General features: G+C 42.0%; 1 protein-coding gene across 7 annotated transcripts in view; it reads right to left on the bottom strand.

Annotated features, from left to right (window-relative positions):
* Nucleotides 1-23,913, bottom strand: part of rabgap1l (RAB GTPase activating protein 1-like) — a 586,024-nt gene that overhangs the window by 54,634 nt on the left and 507,477 nt on the right. Inside the window, exon 1 of one of the 7 annotated variants that reach the window (XM_063063658.1) lies at nt 9,484-11,190. The exons of 5 other annotated variants lie outside the window; for them this stretch is intronic. In XM_063063658.1, the coding sequence (XP_062919728.1) occupies nt 9,484-9,594 (111 nt within the window). In that variant the 5' untranslated portion in view covers nt 9,595-11,190. Of the gene's footprint in view, nt 1-9,483; nt 11,191-23,913 lie in introns of those variants that run through there. One more of the 7 variants, XM_063063657.1, reaches the window with a different exon arrangement.

The raw sequence follows: 23,913 nt of genomic DNA, 5'->3' as shown, positions 1-23,913 counted from the left end.
CAGTGGAGTAAGGGAAATTATAGTGATATGAGAGAGGAGGTGGCCAAAGTAAATTGGAAGGAGCTGCTGGCAGGGCTGTCAGCAAAGCAGCAATGGTGTGCTTTTCTGGGAAAAATGAGGAAGGTGCAGGACATGTGTATTCCAAAAATGAAGAAATACTTAAATGGTAAAATAGTACAACTGTGGCTGACAGAGGAAGTCAAAGCTAATGTAAAAGCAAAAGAAAGGACATACAACAAAGCAAAAATTAGTGGGAAGATAGAGGATTGGGAAGTTTTTAAAAACCTACAGAGAGCAACAAAAAAATCATTAGAAGGGAAAAGATGAAATATGAAAGCAAGCTAGCAAATAATATCAAAAGTGGAGTGGATAGAAAAAGTTTTTTCAAGTATGTTTAAAAATAAAAGAGAAATGAGAGTGGATATAGGACCGCTAGAAAATGAGGCAGGAGAAATAACAAAGGGGGATAAGGAGATGACTGATGAAGTAAATGAGTATTTTGTGTCAGTCTTCACTGTGGAAGGCACTAGCAGTATGCCTGATGTTGTAGTGTGTGAAAGAAGAGAAGTGGCTACAGCTACTGTTACAAGAGAGATGCTCAAAAAGCTCAAAGATCTAAAGGCACATAAGCCACCCGGACCAGAGGAACTGCACCCTAGGGTTCTGAAAGAGGTGGTGTAGAGATTGTGGTGGCATTAGAAATGATCTTTCAAAAATCACTGGACTCTGGCATGGTGCCAGACGACTGGAAAATTGCAAATGTCACTCCACTCTTTAAGAAAGGAGGAAGACAGCAGAACGGAAATTATACACCAGTTAGCCTGACCTCAGTGATTGGGAAGATGTTAAGAGTCAATTGTTAAGATGACGTGATGGAGCACTTGGTGACACAGGACAGGATAGTACTAAGTCAGCATGGTTTCCTTCAGGGAAAATCCTGCCTGATGAACCTGTTGGGATTCTTTGAAGAGATTACAAGTGGGATAGAAAAAGGGATACAGTGGATGTTGTATATTTGGACTTTCAGAAGGCCTTTGACAAGGTGCCACACATAAGGCTGCTTACCAAGTTATGAGCCCATGGTATTACAGGAAAGTTACTAACATGGTTAGAGCATTGGCTGATTGGTAGGAAGCAGCCAGCGGGAATAACTGGTTCCCAACTTTACTGGTTGGCTGCCAGTGACTAGTGGTGTTCCGCAGGGGTTGGTGTTGAGGCTACTCCTTTTTATGCTGTAAATAGATGAATTCATCTGTAAAAATTCCTACTCCATTAGTATGGGATGTTCCACAAGAATAAATTAGTGTTTTATTTCTATTCTGACATGTTCCAGCACCTATCCAACGAACTTCGCTAATTTCCATGATAATCTTTTGTCTTTCCATTTCATGTATCACATTGTCCAATTTTCCTTGATATAGGGTTCTTACATTTCAAGTGGCAATAATTTTCTTTTGTGTTACTTGAATTTTATGAGCAGTAGCTTGATGACAGTCGGGGATCCCCTGCTGACCAGAATCAACCCTACCGAGCAAAGCATCTTCAGAATTGTCTTGAAGATCCTCTTGATGCTGCTGTTGTGTGATACCTTTTTGTGAGTTTGACCATGGTTTTCTTAGCAAATAGATTCTAGGAAACCTAGTATCTAGCAATGGTGGTTTGCTATTGCCTACTGTTGGGCGAACTAAAGAAATCGCCATTTCTCTTCCCAAATGTTCATCCACCTGTACTATAGCCGTTGACATTTGAGCTCCTAGCTCATCCGCCTTCTCCATCATAAGTTCAGTTACTGAACCTGCTGGATCTGCCGTTGGCCTTCGCTCATATCCTGAGCAGGAACCCTTGCAGGTGCTACCGTTCTGGGTCAGAGCGGCCCTGGGAGCAATGAATAACGAAGGGGTAACTCCGCTTTCCCCAAAAGCTCTGAAAGTCCCCAATCAGAGCCTCATCACTGGTTGCAGTTTAGAGTTATACCCAGAACTACAAAACTTAATTGATATAATTGTTGAAGAAAGTGCAAAAATGGGTCTATCAATTGCAAAAAGACAGAATGTATGGTGATATCCAAAAAGAAGGAGAGTCCTATCTGCAGGCTGAGAATAAACGGGGAAACAAGTACAGAACGTTTGCTACTTAGGAAGCCGGGTGACATCAGATGGCAGGTGTGACATGGGCATCGAAAGAAGAATAGGGATGGCAAAAGACACCTTTATGAGAATGAAGAGCATACTGACCAATACTAAACTAGGCATTACAACCTGCCTCAGAGTACTGAAATGTTATGTTTATCCAGTTATGTTATGGCTCAGAATGTTGGACAATATCTAGTAACATGAGGAAACGAATTGAAGCAGCAGAGATGTGGTTTTTGAGGAGGATGCAAAGAATATCATGGATGAAACTAATATCTAACGAGGATGTCATGAACAGAGCAAACAAAAAGAGGAATAATGTATGAGATCATGAAAAGGCAATGTGACTTCATTGGACATGTGATTAGGAAAGAGGAGGTAGAATGCATGGTATTTATGGGAAAGATTGAAGGGAAGAAAGCAAGAGGAAGACAAAGACAAATGATGATGAAGACAGCAGCCAGAGAACTGGAGTGTGTGGGCCATGGCAGTCAATGCTCAAACTGGGCACGACACCTGATGATGATGATAATAATGGAATAGATGGCTTTGTTGCCAAGTTTGCAGATGATATGAGGATTGGTGGAGAGGCAGGTAGTGTTGAGGAAACAGGATGCAGATGGACTTAGACAGATTTGGAGAATGGGCAAGAAAATGGCAAACAAAATACAATGTTGGAAAATGCATAGTCATACACTTTGGTATTAGAAATAAATGTGCGGACTATTTTCTAAATGGGGAGAAAATCCAGGAACCTGAGATGCAGAGGGACTTGGGAGTCCTTGTGCAGAACACCCTGCAGGTTAACTTGCAGGTTGAGTTGGTGGTGAGGAAGGCAAATGCCACGTTAGCATTCATTTCAAGAGGTCTAGATTACAAGAGCAAGGATGTGATGCTAAGGCTTTAAGGCACTGGTGAGGCCTCACATGAGTATTGTGAACAGTTTTGGGGCCCCTTATCTTAGAAAAGATGTGTTGGCATTGGAAAGGGTCCAAAAGAGGTTCGCAAGGATGATTCCAGGAATGAAAGGGTTATCATATGAGGAATGTTTGATGGCTCTGGGTCTGTACTTACTGGAATTCAGAAGGATGGGGGGAGGAGGTATCTCATCTGAAACCTTTCAAATGTTGAAAGTTAGGCCTAGACAGAGTAGATGTGGAAAGGATGTTTCTCTGGTGGGAGACTCTAGGACAAGAGGGCACAGCCTCTGGATTGAGGGGTGCCCTTTCAAAACAGAGATGCGGAGAAATTTCTTTAGCCAAAGAGTGGTGAATTTGTGGAATTTGTTGCTACATACAGCTGTGGAGGCCAGGTCGTTGGGCGTATTTGAGGCAGAGATTGATAGGTTCTTGATTGGACATGGCATCAAAGGTTACAGGGAGAAGGCCAGGAACTGGGGTCGAGGAGGAGATAGAAAAAAAGGATCTGCCATGATTGAATGGCGAAACAGACTCTGGACCAGATGGTCTAAATCTGCTTCTACGTCTTATGGTCTTGTATACAATAGCTACTTCTGCACAGTACTTCAGTAACTTTATGTATTGCACTATAACGCTGCCGCAAAAAACAAAACAAATTTCAAGATATGTGAGTGATAATAAACCTAATTCTGATAATATAATAAGTACTTTATTAATCCTGAGTGGAAAATTCTTTCACTAACAGTGTGCATACTTAACTAATAGAAGTACAGAAAATAATATACACAATAATTCACCAATGTGCATTAAGTGTATAAAAATAATAAGACTGACTATTAGACTACTGTATTTTGATGTATATTCTCCTGTCACACAGAGATGGACTTGTATATGCTTATTGCATTTGGTAGGAACAATTTTCCGTAACAATCCTTATGACAGCAGAGCTGAACGAGTCTGTTCGAAAGGGTGCTCTGCTGCTTATTCAGAATGTCATGGAGAGGATCTGCCAGATTGTCCATAATGGATAATGGTTTGTTTAGTGACCTCCTCTCCCATAGAAACCATGAGTCTCTATTGTGGACTGAGAGTGGAGAGGGGACAGGAAGAGGGGAATCATGGTTATGAAGAGGGGAAGGGAGCCGGAAGCACAAGAGGGACATTCTGTAATGATCAATAAACCAATTGCTTGCAATCAAATTACCTTGTCTTTTGTCTCAGGGCCGGGTGTATCTGCACCTGCTCCCTGGCACTTCTCTGTCATCAGTCCCACACCTCTCCTGCAGTGCTCCACCCTCACCATTCCCAATATCCTTTGCTCTCACCATATTTACAAACTTGTTCTCCTCACCATGTTGACAAATATAATACTGTGCAAAAGTCTTAGGTGCATTAGGTATATATATGTGCTTAAGACTTTTGTACAGTAACTGTAGATGACAAAGGCTTGGGTGTCAGGAGTTGTGTCACTTACCATTGATTGCCAGCCTTTGACGTGTTCCTATAGTCAGTATTGGTCCAGATATATTTCTGGTTAACAGTTAACCCCAGAATGTTAATGGTGGAACACATGTGAGGATAATGCCACCGATACTTGAGTGACACATACATTATTTAAATATATTAAACAAGGGCCCTCAGAGCAGTGTTCAAAAATCAAGAAAACTTCCAGTGGCATTTGCAGAGAGTGAACCACCTCATGACATACCAAACCTTTCCATCATCAAGGCAGAATCCAGGAGAAAGCTGAAATACTCTGTAATTGACTTGAGTGAACAGTCGAAGCTCACACCATTCAGCATAGGGCTAGCTAATTACCACCCTAACTATGTAACTGTGCTGCAGAATGTGCCTTCTACAGAGCTGGACTATGATGAACACAAGCCACAATATTTCAAAGGGATGGATTACCACCACTACCTCCACCTCCGGGCAATTAGAGATGAGCAACAAATCATGCAGCGATTCCCACAACAGAGAAAATAAAGTCACCATTGTATTATAAACAAATATGCAGGAAAGTTTGATTCAGCGATCTGCCAAAACAAGCAATGTGACAGACATCGCAAGACCATCTGTTCTGTCTGATAAAAGACGGCCGTGGTATCTCTAGCATCCACCTCTGAGGGAAAATGGTGCCTTTGATTGCACTTCAGGCAGCGGTGCAGTGCTGAGGGTCTACCCACAACAGGTCAATTAGGGAAGAGTACTGTCTACTGAGTACCGCAGAGAGTGATGTGAAGAGGGTTTGATCAGCAGCCAAGGGTCTCTGCTTTACACATGCAGTATTAGCTTGAATCAAACATACTGGATAAGTCCACTATATTGTTTCATGACTCAATACAGAAACATAGACATATAAACTATGTCACAATAATGACACTGAATTTTGGCTCCCCCACTTCCTACCAAGAACTTTAGTATGTCGTAACTAACTGTAAGACCATTTTACAGAAACAGTTAATGGCAGCAACTTCATATTAAAATTCAGGACAGCAGAGTCGGTAAATTCCTGGAAAGAAAATGTCACACCAGCAAACAAGTGAAATTGCAAGGATACCATGATTAACAAATTGATTGCAATCCATCCACCACTGAGTTGTTGTCCTGCCTTTAACTTAACTCCACCCAGAAAGCTAAGTATAAAAGAATCATTAACCACACAGTCCGATTATCAGTCAACCACAACAAAGAAACCAAGTTACCAGGTTACTTTAAACATAGTAAATGGAATGCAAGTGCAAGAATTTTGCACAGTTAATCCCCAGGAATGTGTGTCAACATATTTTCAGATTAAAGATTCAGCTTCAATATCTAGATTTTGCAGAGTACTTGTATTTAGGCTGGTGTTGGGGTTATTATAATGGATATACAAAGTAGTAATTGGGATGGATTAGTTATTCACCAGACTCTCCACAAATGTACTCCACAACTCTAGTTATTGTTGTGGCTGCATATAGCTTTGTTACCTAAGCTGTGTTGCCTAGCAGAGAAATTCTGTTGCTGCAGATCCAGCTGTGTCTGAACCTCGGTGGAATATGTGAGAAATCTGTGACCATGGGCCGTGAGCATAGGACTTGGTACCCATTAACTGGAGTGGGATTGCAGTAACCCAATCTTCTGTCATTGTTTTGGAGGTTGCTTCACATCAACACGAAAGTTGTGTCCCAGAAAGAAAGGGTGATGAAGAAGGTAAATGGCACCACAGGAAAGGTTTTACATGGGTCACTGTCACACAGCTGTCAATGAAACCTGGTCATGCATAAATGCCACAATATGACAATGACAACAATTTCAGAAGTATTTCTTCAGCTGAGTCATTCTGAGAAAGGCAATAGAAATATCAGTGCCTTTCCTTCCAGTTACTATAATTTAATTCTCCCCACTCTGACCTCTGTCTCCAACATTGTTCCAACAAAGCTGACACAAATACAAGGAACAGCAGCTCATCTTCTGATTCTGCACAAATATCACTTTCTGGCTCAACCATGAGCTGGAATTCTAGGTAAAACAATGCTGGCATTAGTAATTTTCTATCTAATCATTTCAAGTAGTTATTCTGCTCCCCCCAATCACTCTTCCTGTAGAACAATTCTTCGCTACTAATCCCTTAAGCACCCTGTACTATCATTCAATTTGTCTCGCTTTTCACCTTCTCATCTCTCCTCAGTTACAAAGCAGATTGAAACATGCTCTCAAACTTTTTTTTGCCCAGTTCTAATGAAGGGGTATTAACCTGAACATTTAATTCTGCTTCACTTTGCACAGATGCTGCCTGACATACTGAGGACTTCCAGTATTGCTAGTTTTATTTCAGATTTCTGGCATCTGCTGTGTTTTATTTTGGAGGTGAAAAAGAGAATATCCACTCTATCACTCAGTGTTGTGACCATTGCTGACCATTATTTACTAATGTCTTCCCTAATCTTACTGAGTAATACTTCTGATGAGGTCCCAAAGAGAAAAACATTTTCCATTCCTAGTCTCTAGTGGCACTTGAGCTAAAGAGAGGTTAATAAACTGGGATTGTTTTCCCCAAAGCCTAGGATATTGAAAGGTGACCTTTATAGAGGTTTATAAAATCATGAGGGGGATGGTTATAGTCTTTTTCCCAGGATAGAGGAGTCTAAACTATATAGGTTTAAAGCAAGAGGGGAAAGATCTAGAGGGGACTGGAGTGTCAAGTTTTCTCATACATAGGATGGTGGGTATATGGAATGAGCTGCCAAAGGATGTGGTAGAGGTGGGTACAATTATTCTGTTTAAAAGATATTTAGATAGGTATATGGATAGAAAAAATTTAGAGTGATATGGGCCAGACATGGAAGAACGAGACGAACTCAAGTAGACTTGGTTGCCATGGAAGAACGAGACGAACTCAAGTAGACTTGGTTGCCATGGAAGAGATGGGCTAAAGGTTGGCAAGTTTGCAGATGATATGAAGAATAGTGGAGGGGCAGGTAGTGTTGAGGAAACAGGTAGGATGCAGAAGGACTTAGACAGATTAGGAGAATGGCAAGAAAGTGGCAAATGAAATGTTGGAAAATGCATGATCATGCACTTTGGTGGTAGAAATAAATGTGTGGACTATTTTCTTAACAGGGAGAAAACCCAAAAATCTGAGATGCAAAGGAACTTGGGAGTCCTTTGTGCAGAACACCCTAAAGGTTAACTTGCAGGTCGAGTCAGTGGTGAAGAAGGCAAATGCCATGTTAGCATTCATCTCAAGAGGTCTGGCATACAAGAGCAAGGATGTGATACTGAGGCTTTATAAGGCACTGGTGAGGCCTCACCTTGAGTATTGTGAACAGTTTTGGGCCCCTCATCTTAGGAAAGATGTGTTGGCATTGGAGAGGGTCCAGAGGAGGTTCACGAGGATGATTCCAGGAATGAAAGGGTTATCATACAAGGAATGTTTGATGGGTCTGTACTCGCTGGAATTCAGAAGGATGGGGGGGGGGGTAGGATCTCATTGAAACCTAACGAATGTTGAAAGGCCTACACAGAGTAGATGTGAAAAGGATGTTTCCCCATGGTGGGAGAGTCTAGGACAAGAGGGCACAGACTCAGGATAGAGGGGTGCCTCTTCAAAACTAATAGGTGGAGACATTTCTTTAGCCAAAGGGTGGTGAATTTGTGGAATTTGTTGCCATGTACAACTGTGGAGGCCAGGTCGTTGGTGTGCATTTGAGGCAGAGATTGATAGGTTCAAGATTAGACATGACATCAAAGGGGAGAAGGCCAGGAACTGGGGTTAAGGAGGAGGAAAAAAAAGTATCAGCCATGATTGAATGGCGGAGCAGACTTGATGGGCCAGATGGCCTAATTCTGCTCCTATGTCTTATGATCTTAGGGGCCTGTTTCTGGGCTTAAAACTCTATGTGCAACTGAATCCATGAAGTGGGTTAATGAAATCATCTCAACAGCTGCATTTTGTAATCACCTCCGGGAGACATTAATTCTTATAGATGGCATTCACTCTTCTTGGTGTTATCCTCTAAAGCACTGAAACATCTGAACCCCTGGGACTTAACTGAAAGTCAGGCAGAATCTATGGGAAAACAGATAATATTTTTGGGTAATGACCTCTCATCAAATAAGTTCATCCACTGAAAAGGCTAAACTCAGTCCTGCAGATATTACCTGAAGCACCACACCCCATCAGTATTATGCATCCAACACATCATTCTCCACAACTTCCCACCATCTTCAATGGGATCCTACACCAAACACATCTTTACCTCCCTCTTACTCTGTGCTTTCCATAGGAATTGCTCTCTCTGTGGTTCCCTTGTCCATTTGTCTTTCCCCACTCATCTCCCTCCTGGCACATATCCTTGCAAGTGACAAATGTTACAGCAGCTCATTCACCTCCTCCCTTGCCTCCATACAGGGTCTCAATTGTCCGTAAACTAATGTGGGCATTACTGCTAAGGCCAGTACTTGTCTGTGGCTGAACTGATGGGTGACTTCCGAGCAACTCAAAGGGTGCAAGGCTGATTGCATATGCACTGTCTCATCTAACGATAATGGATTTTCTTCCTGGTGAATCTGACCACTTCACTGTCAATTTTACTGACCGCAGCTTTTCATTTCTGAGTTCGTATTCTTCAACTGCCACAATTAAATTGTGACGACCCCCCCCCCATCCCCACCCCCAACTGAATCAGAACACCCACATCACCTCTACAAAATTACACCATAAATAGAAATTAGAGTTGGGGCTACTGGAATACAGGAGTGTGAAGGGGGAGTTTGGGATACCCAAGAGGTTCCTAACCAATAAGGCACATTTGAAATACATTTGTAATTAAGACAAAAAATTGAAAGCACAGAGTACTGGGGGCAACTTTCACATCCCATCTCACCGTAAATTGCCTCCTTGACTCCTGCTCTGCCTTACTGACCAAGCTAAGCTTGCATCAACCTACCATGGTCTTGGGCTTTGTGACTGCGACCATGCTAGCCAAGGTGTCCTCTTCATCCATCTGGCTGAAGACATGAGCATCATAGGCTACTGTTATAGAAACTTCTTCCATCATCTTGGATGCAAAATGTTAAATAAAAATAAATTAAATAAATAAGAGAATGTCCCCCCTGAATGCAGGGAAAGTTTGTAAGAGAATGAAGAGTCCACACTGCATCCACTTTGTTCTGAAACTAATTGTGGTGACAAACTAATTAAAATCCGTCCCTCTTCCTACTCGAAGAGTGAGCTACGGGTCAGACTCCATTATCACTGAGTGCACAGAGCTCCACTGGTGGCAGCTGAGACCTCTGCAAAGCTGGCCCTATTAACTATAGACTCTCTCGCTCTCTTTCTCCACCTGTGCCTGATCCCAATTCTCTGTAAACATTCTGGAAGTCAGAGAGTGATGAAATGCATCTTCTTCTCTCGAGATAAGCGCGCCCAATGAAAGGGAGATCCTTGACTTCAGTGTGCTGACCACTTCCTGCTTGTTTCTGCTGATGGGAGGGCTGAGTGTAACCTCTGCGCGCTCTCGTTACCTCGATGTCTTCATTATTCCCTGAAGAAACACGGCTCGCAGAACAGTTAGATATTCAAGAGTGATACCTTGTACATTTGCATTTGAATAGGTTTCTAGGGCAGCAACTGTGAAGGCGAAGGCTTCAGAGGAAGTCCTCTGACACACTCACTTTCGCACACAAACACTCCAAGGTTCTTCACATTCAGTCCTTGTTTCTCAACAAAAAAAATTATACGTAGCACAACCACAAGGCAATTCACTCCAGGGAAGCCAGAGAATCAGCCGACTACTTCCTGCTTCAGACTGCAGCCGTTGCAGGTGTCATTTGGATTTTAGATTCGAGCATGTGCAGTTGAATCCAGTTGACTAGTTCTTGTAAGTACCTTCGAGTCCCTTGAGAGGAGTAACAGGTTCTTCAAGAGAGACAAATTGTCTGCTGATTTCAGAATTTTTCCTTGTTGATTTTCAAGGCACCTGTTCCACAAAGCACACACCTCTCTCTCTCTCTCTCTCTCTCTCTGTCTCTCTCACTCTCTCTCCTCCAGAGCTGACTATAGCTTATGCACTCACTGTATAAACCAGGAAGCGGCAACGATAGAAAGGAAGCTTCAAATGCCCTGCATTCCTAATCAATTCACGTGCTGTTTTTAAGGAGTGGCTTGCTTCAGTCCTCCAGCTCCCAAGGGCAGGTTAATGAGCAGTGGTACTGACTGAGGAGTGGCCCTACTTTGTGTGCAGTGACAAAACCCACAGTCAGAGGTATTACTGGTTTCTCTAACACAGACAAAGGGACGCAGAGAAATCCAGTGTGAAATGCATTTGACATTAACTAGGTAACACTTTATTGCGTGCCCATTAATCCACTTAATAGATTTGTTTTACGGGGAGGAGAGGCAGGACAAAAGTATTGTTTAATACAAACTAAGTTAGAATAAGGATTAGTAGTTCTGTTACAGGACAATTTGCCAAGGTCTAAAGTATTAAGAATATGCATTTATTTAATGCTTGTCACTATTTCTGCACATTCTGTAGTACTTGCTCAGCAAGTGAAAATTTTAATTGTAATACAGCTACCAATTTTCAAAAGTATTTCTTTAGCTAAGTCATTCTGTTTTAGTTACAAATATTAGCAAGGAATCTGGGCATGATGCTTTTGCTTCTCTTCATTATAGTGATGAAGGACTTTATATAATAACCACATGACATTGCGCTGGATTAACATCTCATCTGAATATCAGCATCTCCACTAACGCAGCCCTCCTTCACTACCATATTTATTTAGAGATACAGTGCGGGATAGGCTCTTCCGGCCCTTCGAGCTGCACCACCTAACAACCCCTGACAACTGCTATTTAACCCTAATCTAATCATGGGACAACTTACAACAACCAATTAACTAACCAAATAATATGTCTTTGGAGTCTGGGAGGAAACTGGATCTCCAGAGAAAACCGATGCATTCCACAGTGCGGACACACACTCCTTACAGAGGACACCAGGACTGAACTCTGAACTCCGACACAGTGAGATGTAAAAGCCTACGCTACCGTGGTGAATGTCAGCCCGGATTCCCTGGTCAACTGTCCGGTAATGCAACACTCTATCTTTACTATACTGGGAACATGCCAAGATCCTCCAGTCATGTGTCTGATGTGGGGCTTGAAACCTCAACTCTCTGATGGAGATGCACATTTGCCAGTCATTGTGCAAAGCAGTATTTCCACTGATAATGTACCAAACAGGTGGCTGTTCTATACTTGCCAGAGTCCAACTCCATATTGTGAGTTGTAATTGGACAGAGGTGCAGCTCATAACAGAGCACGGGCTATCGGTACTACAGCTGAGATTTGCAGTATCCAGTGCTCTCAACCACTTCGACATCTTGTGAAGTCACTGAGCTACACAGCACAGAAACAGGCCATTTGGCCCAACAGATGTTCAACACAACAGTTATGTTAAGTTAGCAGGAAGATAAAGTTGGTGGAATCCTGTTAAGTATCGGAGGGGAAGTGTTTCCTTCATGTACCATTGTTCAAAGACCATAATGATGGAGTCAATGGGAAGATTCAATGACCAGCTCAGTGAAGATTTAGGTACCTTAGCACATATTCCACTTCCACTAAGCCCCTATTCTCTAGGGTAGGTACACTGCTGCATTTAATGATTCCGAAGTCCTCTTCTGCTCTAGAAAATTCTTTATTTTGGTTATAATCAGGTGTGATATTCAGATGTTGGAAGTCCATTCCATGAGGTGAGTGTTGAGAGTGCCAAAGGAAGGGATACTGACCAAACTGGCCCTGACGGATATAGCTGCCTCTGCAACAGGCAGTGAGGGATAAGTCAGAGTAACCCAAAATTCAAACAAGGCCTTCACTCCAACTAGTCCTTCACTCCAACTAGTCCATGCCAACCAAGATTCCCATAGAGCTACTCACATATGCTCTTGTTTGGCCAATATCACTCCTGTCCATGTACCAGTACAAGTACTGTCTATATGTTGTTAATGTACCTGCCTCAGTCACTTCCTTTCAGATACTGACCATCCTCTGGGTGAAAAAGATGCTCTCATGCAAGAATGACTTTATTCTGAATAAAATCATTCTGACTATAGAACAACTCACATTCACCTTTACAGCGGCGGCACAGCAGCAGAAACTGGAAGCAGTTTCAAAGTCCAGGGAGTGCACATCTCACACAAACTCTCATAGTCCCGGACTACATTTCACATAATCAGGAAAGCTCACTAACACCTCTTCTGTCTGAGGCTGAAAAGAGCTGGACTATGTACGTCTGTACTCACATCCTTCTACAGATGTGCATTAGAGAGCATCCTGACACACTGCATCACTGCATGGTACAGAAACTGCACTGCAGTGAACAGGAAGGCTTTATAATGGGTATCACAAGTACCTGTCAACCCACCATCAAGGACATGTATACAGAAAAGAGCCAGCAGCATCAATATGGATTCCACACGCCCTGCTGTTTGTCCCACTCCCACCGAAGTCGTGTAACATATACACTAGGACCATCAGACTCAAAAACAGTTATTTACCCCAACTAGTAAGGCTGTTCAATATCTCCACCCTCTATACCCCAAACCACCACTGCTTTATCACTTCATGTAAGCTACCTTTTGTACAGATAACTCCTGTGCCTGGTGTCACTTTATGGACATGTAATCAATCTATGTTTATAAGCTATCTTATGCATTTGTATGTATTGTATGTGTTTTTATGATTACGTTATTTTTGTGCTGAATCCAATCTGGAGTAACAATTATTTTGTTACATTTGTATACAGGAAATGACACTAAAAAATCTTGAATGATTCTATACACCCCTATAAAATCAACCCTCTTTCACCTGTAGGGTTCTCAGTAATGTTAACTGCTCAGGCTAATGAAATGGCTTCTCTGTAATGTTAACTGCTGATGTAATGCTTTCTCTGTAGCAGTGATGTTTGGGTTATAACTACAGATAACGGATAGCTAATCAACAGGAGAGATGTTATTCTATCTTGTATGTCTGGGAACCGAGTTTTTGGCGCGTTTTCGGTCGAGGCGAGTGAGGAGGAAGAACCAGTGCGGGGAGCGCTCGGTGACCACCGGACGGAGTCTACGGGAATTTGAGGGTCTGGAGGTTGGCGGCGTTTCGGCGGAGGCCATTTAAGGAGGAACACCAGAGGCGTGAGCTCCAATGATTTTTGTGCACAAACTGTTAACTTTAATTGAGTGGTGCCTTTTGTCTTTTATATTTTGTTTCTCCACTAACCACACAACAAAATAAGAGTTATAAAGTGTAATCATTTAATCGCTTATTGTGTACTGTCTGATATTTGCGTTGTGAGTTTGTACTGGGGTACAATACATGGCATCCACCCAAACTTGAATGCCCTATTTGGCGGGGCCGAAAGCTGATTCCCCTAGACGAATGTGCGGGCAAGCCGAGTGGGGGACACACCCATGTTCTAACAAATAAAGTCCAAAGCTGCTCAACTTTTTTCCATTCTCAGTCACTTGAGTCTCAGCAAATGGGACTAGATCAGGGAAACAGCTGAGGTCAGTTTGAATGAGTTGGCCCAAAGGACCTGTTTTTGGGCTGGAAACTCTGACTCTACAAAATTTCAAGAAGTAGCTGAGAGCACTGGATACAGCAATCCCAACTGTAGAACTGAGAACCTGTGCTCAGAATAAACTGCACTTCTAGCCAAGCTGCTTTGATCTAACAACAACACTGGCATCTACCCCACAATTTGGAAACTGTCTACGCATGTTCCAATCACAAAAATTCAGGACAAATTCAAACTGGCCAATTACTACTCAATTAGTCTGGTCTTAATCATGAGCGAAACAATAGCATCCGTCATTGACAGTACAATTACACAGGATATATAGTACCTACCAATAAGCTACTCACTAAGGCTCAGTTTGGGTTTCAATCCTTAAACCTTAGTAGGAGACAAGTGAGTGAGTTATGAGTAGTTCTGGATCCCTTATGTTAGGAAGGATGTGCTGAAACTGGAGAGGGTTCAAAGGAGGTTCACGAAAATGGTTCCAGGATTGAATGGCTTGTCATATGAAGTGTTTGATTGCTCTGGGCCTGTATTCACTGGAATTCAGAAAAATGAGGGGTGACTTCACTGAAATCTATTGAATGGTGAAATGCCTCAATAGAGTGGATGTGGCAAGGATGTAGAAACATAGAAAACCTACAGCACAATACAGGCCCTTCGGCCCACAAAGCTGTGCCAAACATGTCCTTATCTGAGAAATTACCAAGGGTTACCCATAGCCCACTATTTTTCTGAGCTCCATATACCTGTCCAGGAGTCTTTTAAAAGACCCTATTGTATCCGCCTCCATCACCGTTGCCAGCAGCCCATTCCACGCACTCACCACTCTATGCATAAAAAAAACAACTTACCCCTGATATCCCCTCTGTACATACTTCCAAGCACCTTAAAACTGTGCCCTCTTGTGCTAGCCATTTCAGCCCTGGGAAAAAACCTCTTACTATCCACGTGATCAATGCCTCTCATTCCCTTATACACCTCTATCAGGTCACCTCTCATCCTCCAACACTCCAAGGAAAAAAGGCCAAGTTCACTCAACCTATTCTCATAAGGCATGCTCCCCAATCCAGGCAACCTCCTTGTAAATCTCCTCTTCACCCTTTCTATGGTTTCCACATCCTTCTTGTAATGAGGTGACCAGAACTGAGCACAGTACTCCAAATGGGGTCTGACCAGGGACCTATATAGCTGCAACATTACCTCTCAGCTCCTAAACTCAATCCTACGACTGATAAAGGCCAATGCACTGTATGCTTTCTTAACCACAGAGTCAACCTGCGCAGCAGCTTTGAGTGTCCTATGGACATGATCCCTCTGATCCTCCACACTGCCAAGACTCTTACCATTAATACTATATTCTGCCATCATATTTGACCTACCAAAATGAATTACCTCACACATACCTGGGTTGAACTCCATCTACCACTTCTCAGCCCAGTACTGCATCCTATCAATGTCCTGCTGTAACCTCTGACGGCCCTCCACACTATCCACAACACCTCCAACCTTTGTGTCATCCGCAAATTTACTAACCCATCCCTCCACTTCTTCATCCAGGTCTTTTATAAAAATGACGAAGAGTAGGGGTCCCAGAACAGATCCCTGAGGCACACCACTAGTCACCGACCTCCATGAAGAATATGACCCGTCTACAACCACTCTTTGCTTTCTGTGGGCAAGCCAGTTCTGGATCCACAAAGCAATTTCCCCTTGGATCCCATGCCTCCTTATTTTCTCAATAAGCCTTGCATGGGGTACCTTATCAAATGCCTTATCAAAATCCATATACACTACATCTACTGCTCTACCATTATCAATGTGTTTAGTCACATTCTCAAAAAATTCAATCAGGCTCGTATGGCCTTTGACAAAGCCATGCTGACTATTCCTAATCATATCATGCCTCTCCAAATGTTCAAAAATCCTGCCTCTCAGGATCTTCTCCATTAACTTACCATCCACTGAAGTTTCCTACAATGGGAGAGTCTAAGACCAGAAGACACAGCCGCAGAATAGAGGGGTGTCCTTTTAGAACGGAGATGAGAAGACATTTCTTTAGTCAAAGAGTGGTGGATCTGTGGCATTTTCTGCCCAGGGAAACAGTTGAGGCTTCTTCACTGAATACATTTAAGAAACAGTTAGATAGGTTTATGGGGAAAAGGCAGGTAGATGGAGCTGAGTTTACGGACAGATCAGCCACGATCTTATTAAATGGCGGGGCAGGCTCGATGGGCCGGATGGCCTACTTCTGCTCCCATTTCTTATGTTCTTATTGGGGCTGAGAAGAAAATTGGATCAGCCATACTGAAATGGCGGAGAAGACTTGTTGGGCCAAATGGCCTAATTCTGCTCCCATTTCTTATGGTCTTACCGAGTATTCAGACATGCAAGAAATGTGGCTACAAGAACAGTCAGAGGCTGGGTATCCTGTGATAAGTAATTCAGCTATGCTCACAATTTCTTCACCAGTTTCAATTCCCTAGCTCGGATCACATCATTTTCACCACAGATGTCCAGTCTCTATCCCCCATCAAGAAAGCTCTCCACTTTTCTCTTGACAACAGACCGAACCAGTTCCACCACACTCCTTCAACTGGTAGAACTGGTTCTGATACTCAACGATTTCTCTTTCTGTTCCTCCCACTGTATTCAAAACCAGTGGGTAGCCATGGACACTTGTATGGGTTCCAGCAATGCTCGCCTTTTTGCTGGCTATGTGCAACAGTCCATTTTCCAAGCCTTTGCCGGTAATGCTCCCCAACATTTTCTGCACTATATTGATGATTGCATTGGTGCTGCTCCATGCACTGATGCTGAGCCCATCAATTTATGACACTTCTCTTTGCTTTCTAGATTTCTCTGTCTACATCTCTGGGGACAAACTGTCTATTGATATCTTTTACAAACTTACTGTCTCTCACACAAATATCCTGACTATACTTCTCCCCACCCTATCACCTGTAAAAATGATATTCCCTTTTCTCAGTTTCTTCACTCCACTGCATCCGCTCCCAGTATGAGTCTTTCCTTTCTACGAAATCAGAGATGTCCTTCTTCAAAGAACAGGGTTTCCCTTCCTCCAAAATTGATGCTACCCTCACTTGCATCTCCTCCACTCCTCAGACATCTGCACTTACCCCATCTGCCTTAATGGGGATAGTGTTCCTCTTGTCCTTACCTACCACCTCATGAGCTGCCGCATCCAGCACATCATTCTCTAGAATTTCCACTACCTTTAACAGGATTCTACCGCCAAACATATCTACTCCCTCCCCCCATTTCCACTTTCCACAGAGTTCACTTTCTCGATGATTCCCTTGTCCATTTGTCCCTCACCACTAATCTTCCTCCTGGTACTTATCATTGCAAGCGGAAGAACTGCCACACCTACCTATTCAGCTCTTCCTTCAACTCCATTCAGGGCACCAAACAGTCTTTCCAGGTGAGGCAACACTTCACCTGCAAATCTGTTGGTATCATCAGCTCACTGTATTTGTGCTGAACATGAGGCCAAATTAAACTAGCCCCATCTGCCTGCACAACTCATATCCCTCGATTGCCCACATTCTCATGCTTCTGAACTGCTACTATCATATCTGTTTCCACCAGCCTCCCAAAGTCATGAGTGACTTCCGGATATTCTGTTTACAAGTAGACTTTGGTTATTAAAACATCCCCATATTCACCTCCATCAACACAAGAATTGATGTAAGCTCACTTTTCTCTTTTAGCCATTTGACTTCCTGACTGCAAAAACAGCTCATGGCTTTGAGTTTCCAAAGATGGCTTCTAAAAAGGTTTCTATTTGACCAAGCTACCCCTCCCCCAACCACCATCTTGATTAACTTTCAGCTTCCATTTTCTGAACAAAGTTCAGAAGTAGGTTGAAAAGAAGTTTGGGATGCACTAAAAGTGAATCAAGTCTGCTTGTTGAGTTCAACTAAAGGCATCTTGCCCCAATTAAGACTAGTAAACTGGAAGGCCAAAATAGCATGTAGGGCATTTACTTTGGAAACTGAGGGATAAACCAAGAATTTCCCTGTGACTTCTCTCTAGATACATCACACAAACAGTGTTTGTGCAGAGGCTGCAACAGCTGAATGGATGAGCCATCCTGCCCATTGTCTCACTGGTGTTCCTCCTCTGTACTCCTTGGGAACTCCTAGCAGCAGCATTAGTGATTTGTTCCAAAACTGCATAAGGGTAACTCAAGTCACTTAGTAACCTTATGCAAGCTGACAAATATGGGAAGTGCAGATAATTGGAACTCAATCTTAATTTCCATTTCTCTAACTCCAAACTTGCAATTTTCCAATGGCATTGTTCCATAAACAGTACTTCTATAACATTTGTGTCTTATTCAGCAAGCAGATAACCCTAAAAACAGTTGTTAGAAAATGTGCTGACCAATCTTACAAATCATATTCTTTGCTGGGACAATATATTGGTACTTGACAAAACATCGGGTCTCTTGGCTGTTGATTTCAAATATTTAGAATTAATGAACAAACTATGAACATCACAGTTTATTAATAATGAAACACTGAATGTTTTATTTAGCCTTTATTTCTTCCAACAACCACTGACAAATTGGTGATTCCAGAATGATCATGGCAAGTTTTGTTAATTACTTGACATGCTATATGTATACGTTGTACAAGTTTGTCAAATTTCATAAAGGAAGATCCACTTTGTTGGCAGTTAGACTGCAGTGTTAAACAATCCAAATGACAAATATGACATTTACTGGAAACTTAAAACAAAAATAAAGAATCTAAGAAATACTCAGATAGCATCTAAGGAGAGTGATCATTGCTGTTTCAGGTAATTGTCAGGCACAGACATATCTGCAGAACTGCCTAAGCTATAATCAGCATGCCAGCAACTGCATCCACCACTCACGTTCTATCCTACACACAACATAGTGGAGTGCGTAGGTTGCTGACCCCAAATGCATCTGATGCCCCAGCTTTTGGCCAGTATTTGAAAACTTGTTCAGGCTTTCATTAGGAAGGTAACTATTATTCTAAACTTTATTTTAACATATAACGTTTCCAATCATTTTATCTTTGTACATATGTTTCTAACTGATTTATTTCATTCTTTAATTTAGGAGTACTGTGTGTAGTTCTGGCTGCAGCATTACTGGAAGAATATAGAGGCTTTGGAGAAGGAGTGGAACAGGTTCATCAGGATGTACGTAATTTGTGAAAGCGGCAAGGGGTTGGTGGAAAAGGCAGTAGTCATGCCTGCTTTCATCAGTTGGGGCACTGAATACAAGAATCAGGATGCCTTGTTACATCTGTACAAGACATTGTTGTAACCATACTGGGCCAATTGTGTGCGGTTCTAGTCACCATAAAAGACCCAAAAGGATGTTCCTGGGACTGGAGGGCTTGAGTTACAAGAAGATACCAGATAGGGTAGGACTGTTTCCTTATGAGTGAAGAAGGCTGAGAGTTGACCTTATAGAGATTCATAAAATCATGAGGGCCATTCGTAGGATTGATAGTCACAGTCTTTCTCACAGGGTTGAGGAATCTAAATCATAAGCCATAGGTTATTGTAAAAGGGGGCCAGAGGGGCAAGTTTGTCACACAAAAGGTGGTATATATAATGACAAGCTGGTTAAGGAAGTGGTTGAGGCAGGTACAATAACAACATTAAAGAAACAACTGGACAGGTATATAAAAAAAACTGGACAGGTATATGCATAGGAAAGTTTTGGGGGATACAGGCCAAATGTGGGAAAATGGGACTAGCGTAGATGGACAACTTGATTGGTATGGATGAGTTGCAGCAAAGGACCTTTTTCTGTGCTGTATGACTCAATGATTTTATGAATCGTTAGGAACCCTATAACCTGTACATTAGATCTGGTGTGGAATAAATCTGATGACCTAGTCTGGTACTGTCTGTAGTGTGACCAAAGGAAAAATCCTTGTTCAAATTTAACCATCTGTGGTCTGCAGCATGTGTCCCAGTTCTTAGAAGGTGAGAAACAAGGTAAGGATGTAGTTAGCCCATACTGCATTGATGTCATGTGCAACAGTGTAACCTCTGTAAACTAAAGGTTAAGAATTTAGTAGTTTCAGCTCCAAAATAATGAGCACGTGATTTGTGTGGCCAATGGTGTGCAAAGGAAGCTTCTCTTTAGAGAGTAATCCCCTTGTGGCTGCTGCTACACTACATAATAAACACCTCACAGGAAAACAGAGAGCCCCTGGGAATCAAGGGTGATTTGTGTCCTCTCTAGTTTTGAAGTGACGATGAAGGAATGGGTGGGGCAGGATTCAGCTAGTTTGATAGGCAGATAGGATAACATGCGAGGTGAAACACTCCTTACTCTGTTCACACAGTGTTCCTTTGTGCTCTTGATACTGGAGGTTCTCCATGCCTTTCCACCAAGTAGTCCCCAGTTAGTAGCTCTTAGAAGTCAGAGGGGATACTGCATTTTTCAAACTCAGAGCACATAATAAATCAACTTCTCTATCCACCTTCTAATCTCTCCCCATGATAAAACTCCAAAGAGAATTCCACAGCATCTCCCGAGGATGACGAGTAGTATTTTCTGAACTTCTGACAGTTGTTTGCAGTATTTTTTTCATGGCTACTTCTCAAGGCTAGAATTGCTAAGCTTTAAGCTGTGACATTTCTCCTGCTCTCGAATCTGTCAGAACAACCTGCAGTGGTCTGGAGCTGGCACACTAACTCTTTCTCCACGGGCAGTACATAAGGTGATCTGCTGCTGGATCTAAGGCAGGTTTCAACATTTTTAAGTTTCTTTCAAATTGTTTCAATTTATCTGATTGTCAAATGTTTTTTATTTTAAATTCTTCAGTTTTTAAAATGACTTTTTAAATCACTCAGTAACTTGAATGATCTCTAATGGTCTGAGTAGTTATCGAAGGGCTCCACTATCTATCACCAGGCAGGAGGTACAGAAGCTTGAAGTCCAACTCTATCAGGTTCAAGAACAGCTACTTCCCTTCAACCATTCAGTTCTTAAAACAACTTGTACAACCCTAATCACTACCTCAGTACAGCAACAGTGGACTTAGTTTTTTTGTTCCAATTATGTTTTTCTCATGTATAATTTTGTTTATATTTATCTTGTGAACACTGCTCTATGCCTGTGATGCTACTGGGGAATGTATAACCTGCACAAAAAGAATGGGTTACAGCTGAACCTGAGGAGGATCAACATCTTTGTGGACAGTTATTCTACAATTGTTGGGGAGGGTTTAAACTAATTTGGCAGGAAGATGGCAACTGGAATGATGGGGCAGTTGGTATACAACCAAATGTTGTGTGTAATGAGACTGTGAGGAAGGACAGGCAGATGATAGGGCAACATTGCAGTCAGTGGGATGAGTTGAAGTGTAACGGGGGCAAAATCATAAAGGGTGATGAATACAGGACCGAAGGTGTTATATTTGAATGGCTGCAGTATACGGAATAATGTAGATGATCTCATAGTGCAGTTAGAGATTGGCAGGTATGAAGTTGTGTACATCACTGAGTCATGGCTGAAAGACGACCATAGTTGGGAGTTTAACATCAAAGGATATACATTGTATCAAATGCACAGGCAAGTAGGCAAAGGGGGTGGCGTGGCTCTGTTGGTAAAAAATGAAATCAAATCCTTAGAAGAGGTGATAGAGGTTTGGAAAATATAGAAACTTTGTGGGTAGAGTTAAGAAATCACAAGGCTAAAAAGCCCTTGATGTGAATTATATACAGGGCTTTGATGTGGGATATAAGTAACAATGGAAGGCATGTAAAAAGGGCATGGTACAATAGTCATGTAGGATCTCCATATGAATGTAGATTGGGAAAATCAGATTGGTGCTGAGATAGAATTTGTAGAAAGCCTTCAAGATAGCTCTTTAGAGCAGTTTGTGGTTGAGTAGTCTAGGACAATTCTGGATTGGGTATTGTGTAATGAAGGATTAGGGAGCTTAAGGTAAAGGAACCCTGAACGATCATAATATGAAGTTTGAGAGGGAGAAGATAAACTGAGATGTATCAGAATTACAGAGGCATAAGTAAGGAGGTGGCCAAAGTTGATTTGAAGGGGACACTAGCACGGATGATGGCAGAACAGTAATGGTTGGAGATTCTTGGCAGCAATTTATAAGGCACAGGGTAAATACTGTACATCCCAAAGATGAAGTAGTATTCTAAAGGGAGGTGACGCAACCATGGCTGGTATCTGTTGGATGGAAGTGACCAACAACTCTGATAGAGGCAGATGCCAAGCTTTTAAGCTCACCAGTGGGAGGTGGTGCTTTAGCACTGCTGGCCCACCACCTCGAGGGAGTCTTGATCATAAGCGGGCCGAAACTCCTGAAGACAGGTGGCAGATCAACTGATGATCCCACTGGTGATAACACAGGACAGTTAACATCTTAGTTCACCTGTATTTTGTAACTCAGTAAAAATTAGAGAGAGGTTAAAGGATTCAAAAGCTTTTTAAAACCAACAAAAGACAACTTAAAAAGCATAAGAAGAGAAAAGGTGAAATATGAAGGCAAGCTAGCCAAAAATATAAAAGAAGATACTTAGGGAAGTTTTTTTCAGATTATATGAAGAGTAAAACAGAGGACAGAGTGGATATTGGACTGCTAGAAAATGATGCTGGAGAAGTAGTAATGGGGACAAAGAAATGTTGGACGAAGTTAATAAATACTTTGCATTACTCTTCACTGTGGAAGACACTAGCAGTAAGCCAGATATTCAAGACTGTCAGGGGCAGGAGTGTAGTTGCAATTACTAAGCAGGAGGTGCTTGGGAAGCTGAAAGGCTTGTAAGTAAATAATGTTGAGTTCTATTCATTGGGCCTACACACGAGTAGGTTGGGTGGAATTGTGGGTAAAAAATGGCAGCCTAGTGTATTAAATGTGAATGGAGAAAGCAAAGTTGTTAAAACGAAAGAAAATCTTGTCTTTATTGTTTGAATGTTACCGATGATAGCAGAGGATGGTTTCCAATTTCAGGATCCCGCTGGCATTTGATGAGAACAAGCCTTACCAAAGCCGGGAAAATGAAATTGGAATATGGATTCATGTTATGAAGCTTGAGAAGAAGAAGCAGGCCCTTGTAGATGTACTGTCGCTTTCGGAAAGAGCAAGAGAAATCATGATGGGAATCTTGGTGGAAGACTTGAAACGCACTTGATTCAGTTTTTCTGAAGGAAGAAAAGGATCAGATTTATGAGCCATATTTAGAATTAGACAAAATTTCCAGAAACCCTTCTATAAATATGATTGATTATATTACTGATTTTGAACAAAAGTACAGTCATATGCTTAAATACAGAATGGAACTTCCTGATGCAGTATGAGCATTTAAATTGCTGGATACTGCATGTGTAGACATAAAGGACAGACAGCTAGCATTGACTGCATGTACAAAACTTAAATTTGCATCTCTGAAATCGGTGCTGAAGAGGATTTTTGGAGAAAAAGCTGCCAAGACAAGTCAGGATTAGTTTGCGTCAGGAAACTACTACTGTTATGCAACTAAAGAAAAGCAGGAGTAGGTCCCAGAGCGATCAGACAAGGGTGCTATTACCTGACACAAATCCACTAAATAGTACGGTAGGAGATCGAAATGTGCGGTTTATCAAAATACTTATCACTGGGCAAAAAAACTGTCCACATATAACTAAACAAGTTAAGTTGAATGAAGAAAATAACAACTCTGAAAATTTAGAGTGCCTTATTACATTGTTTCCAAAGGAATCGTTTGCTAGTGCAGAGACATCTGATACAGAGATTTTGATGATAGAACCTC

The sequence above is a fragment of the Mobula hypostoma genome, chromosome 12 (assembly GCF_963921235.1).
Source record: "Mobula hypostoma chromosome 12, sMobHyp1.1, whole genome shotgun sequence".
Classification (NCBI taxonomy): domain Eukaryota; kingdom Metazoa; phylum Chordata; class Chondrichthyes; order Myliobatiformes; family Myliobatidae; genus Mobula; species Mobula hypostoma.
Note: the sequence above shows the minus strand (reverse complement) of the source record. Positions and strands in the feature narration are given on the sequence as shown.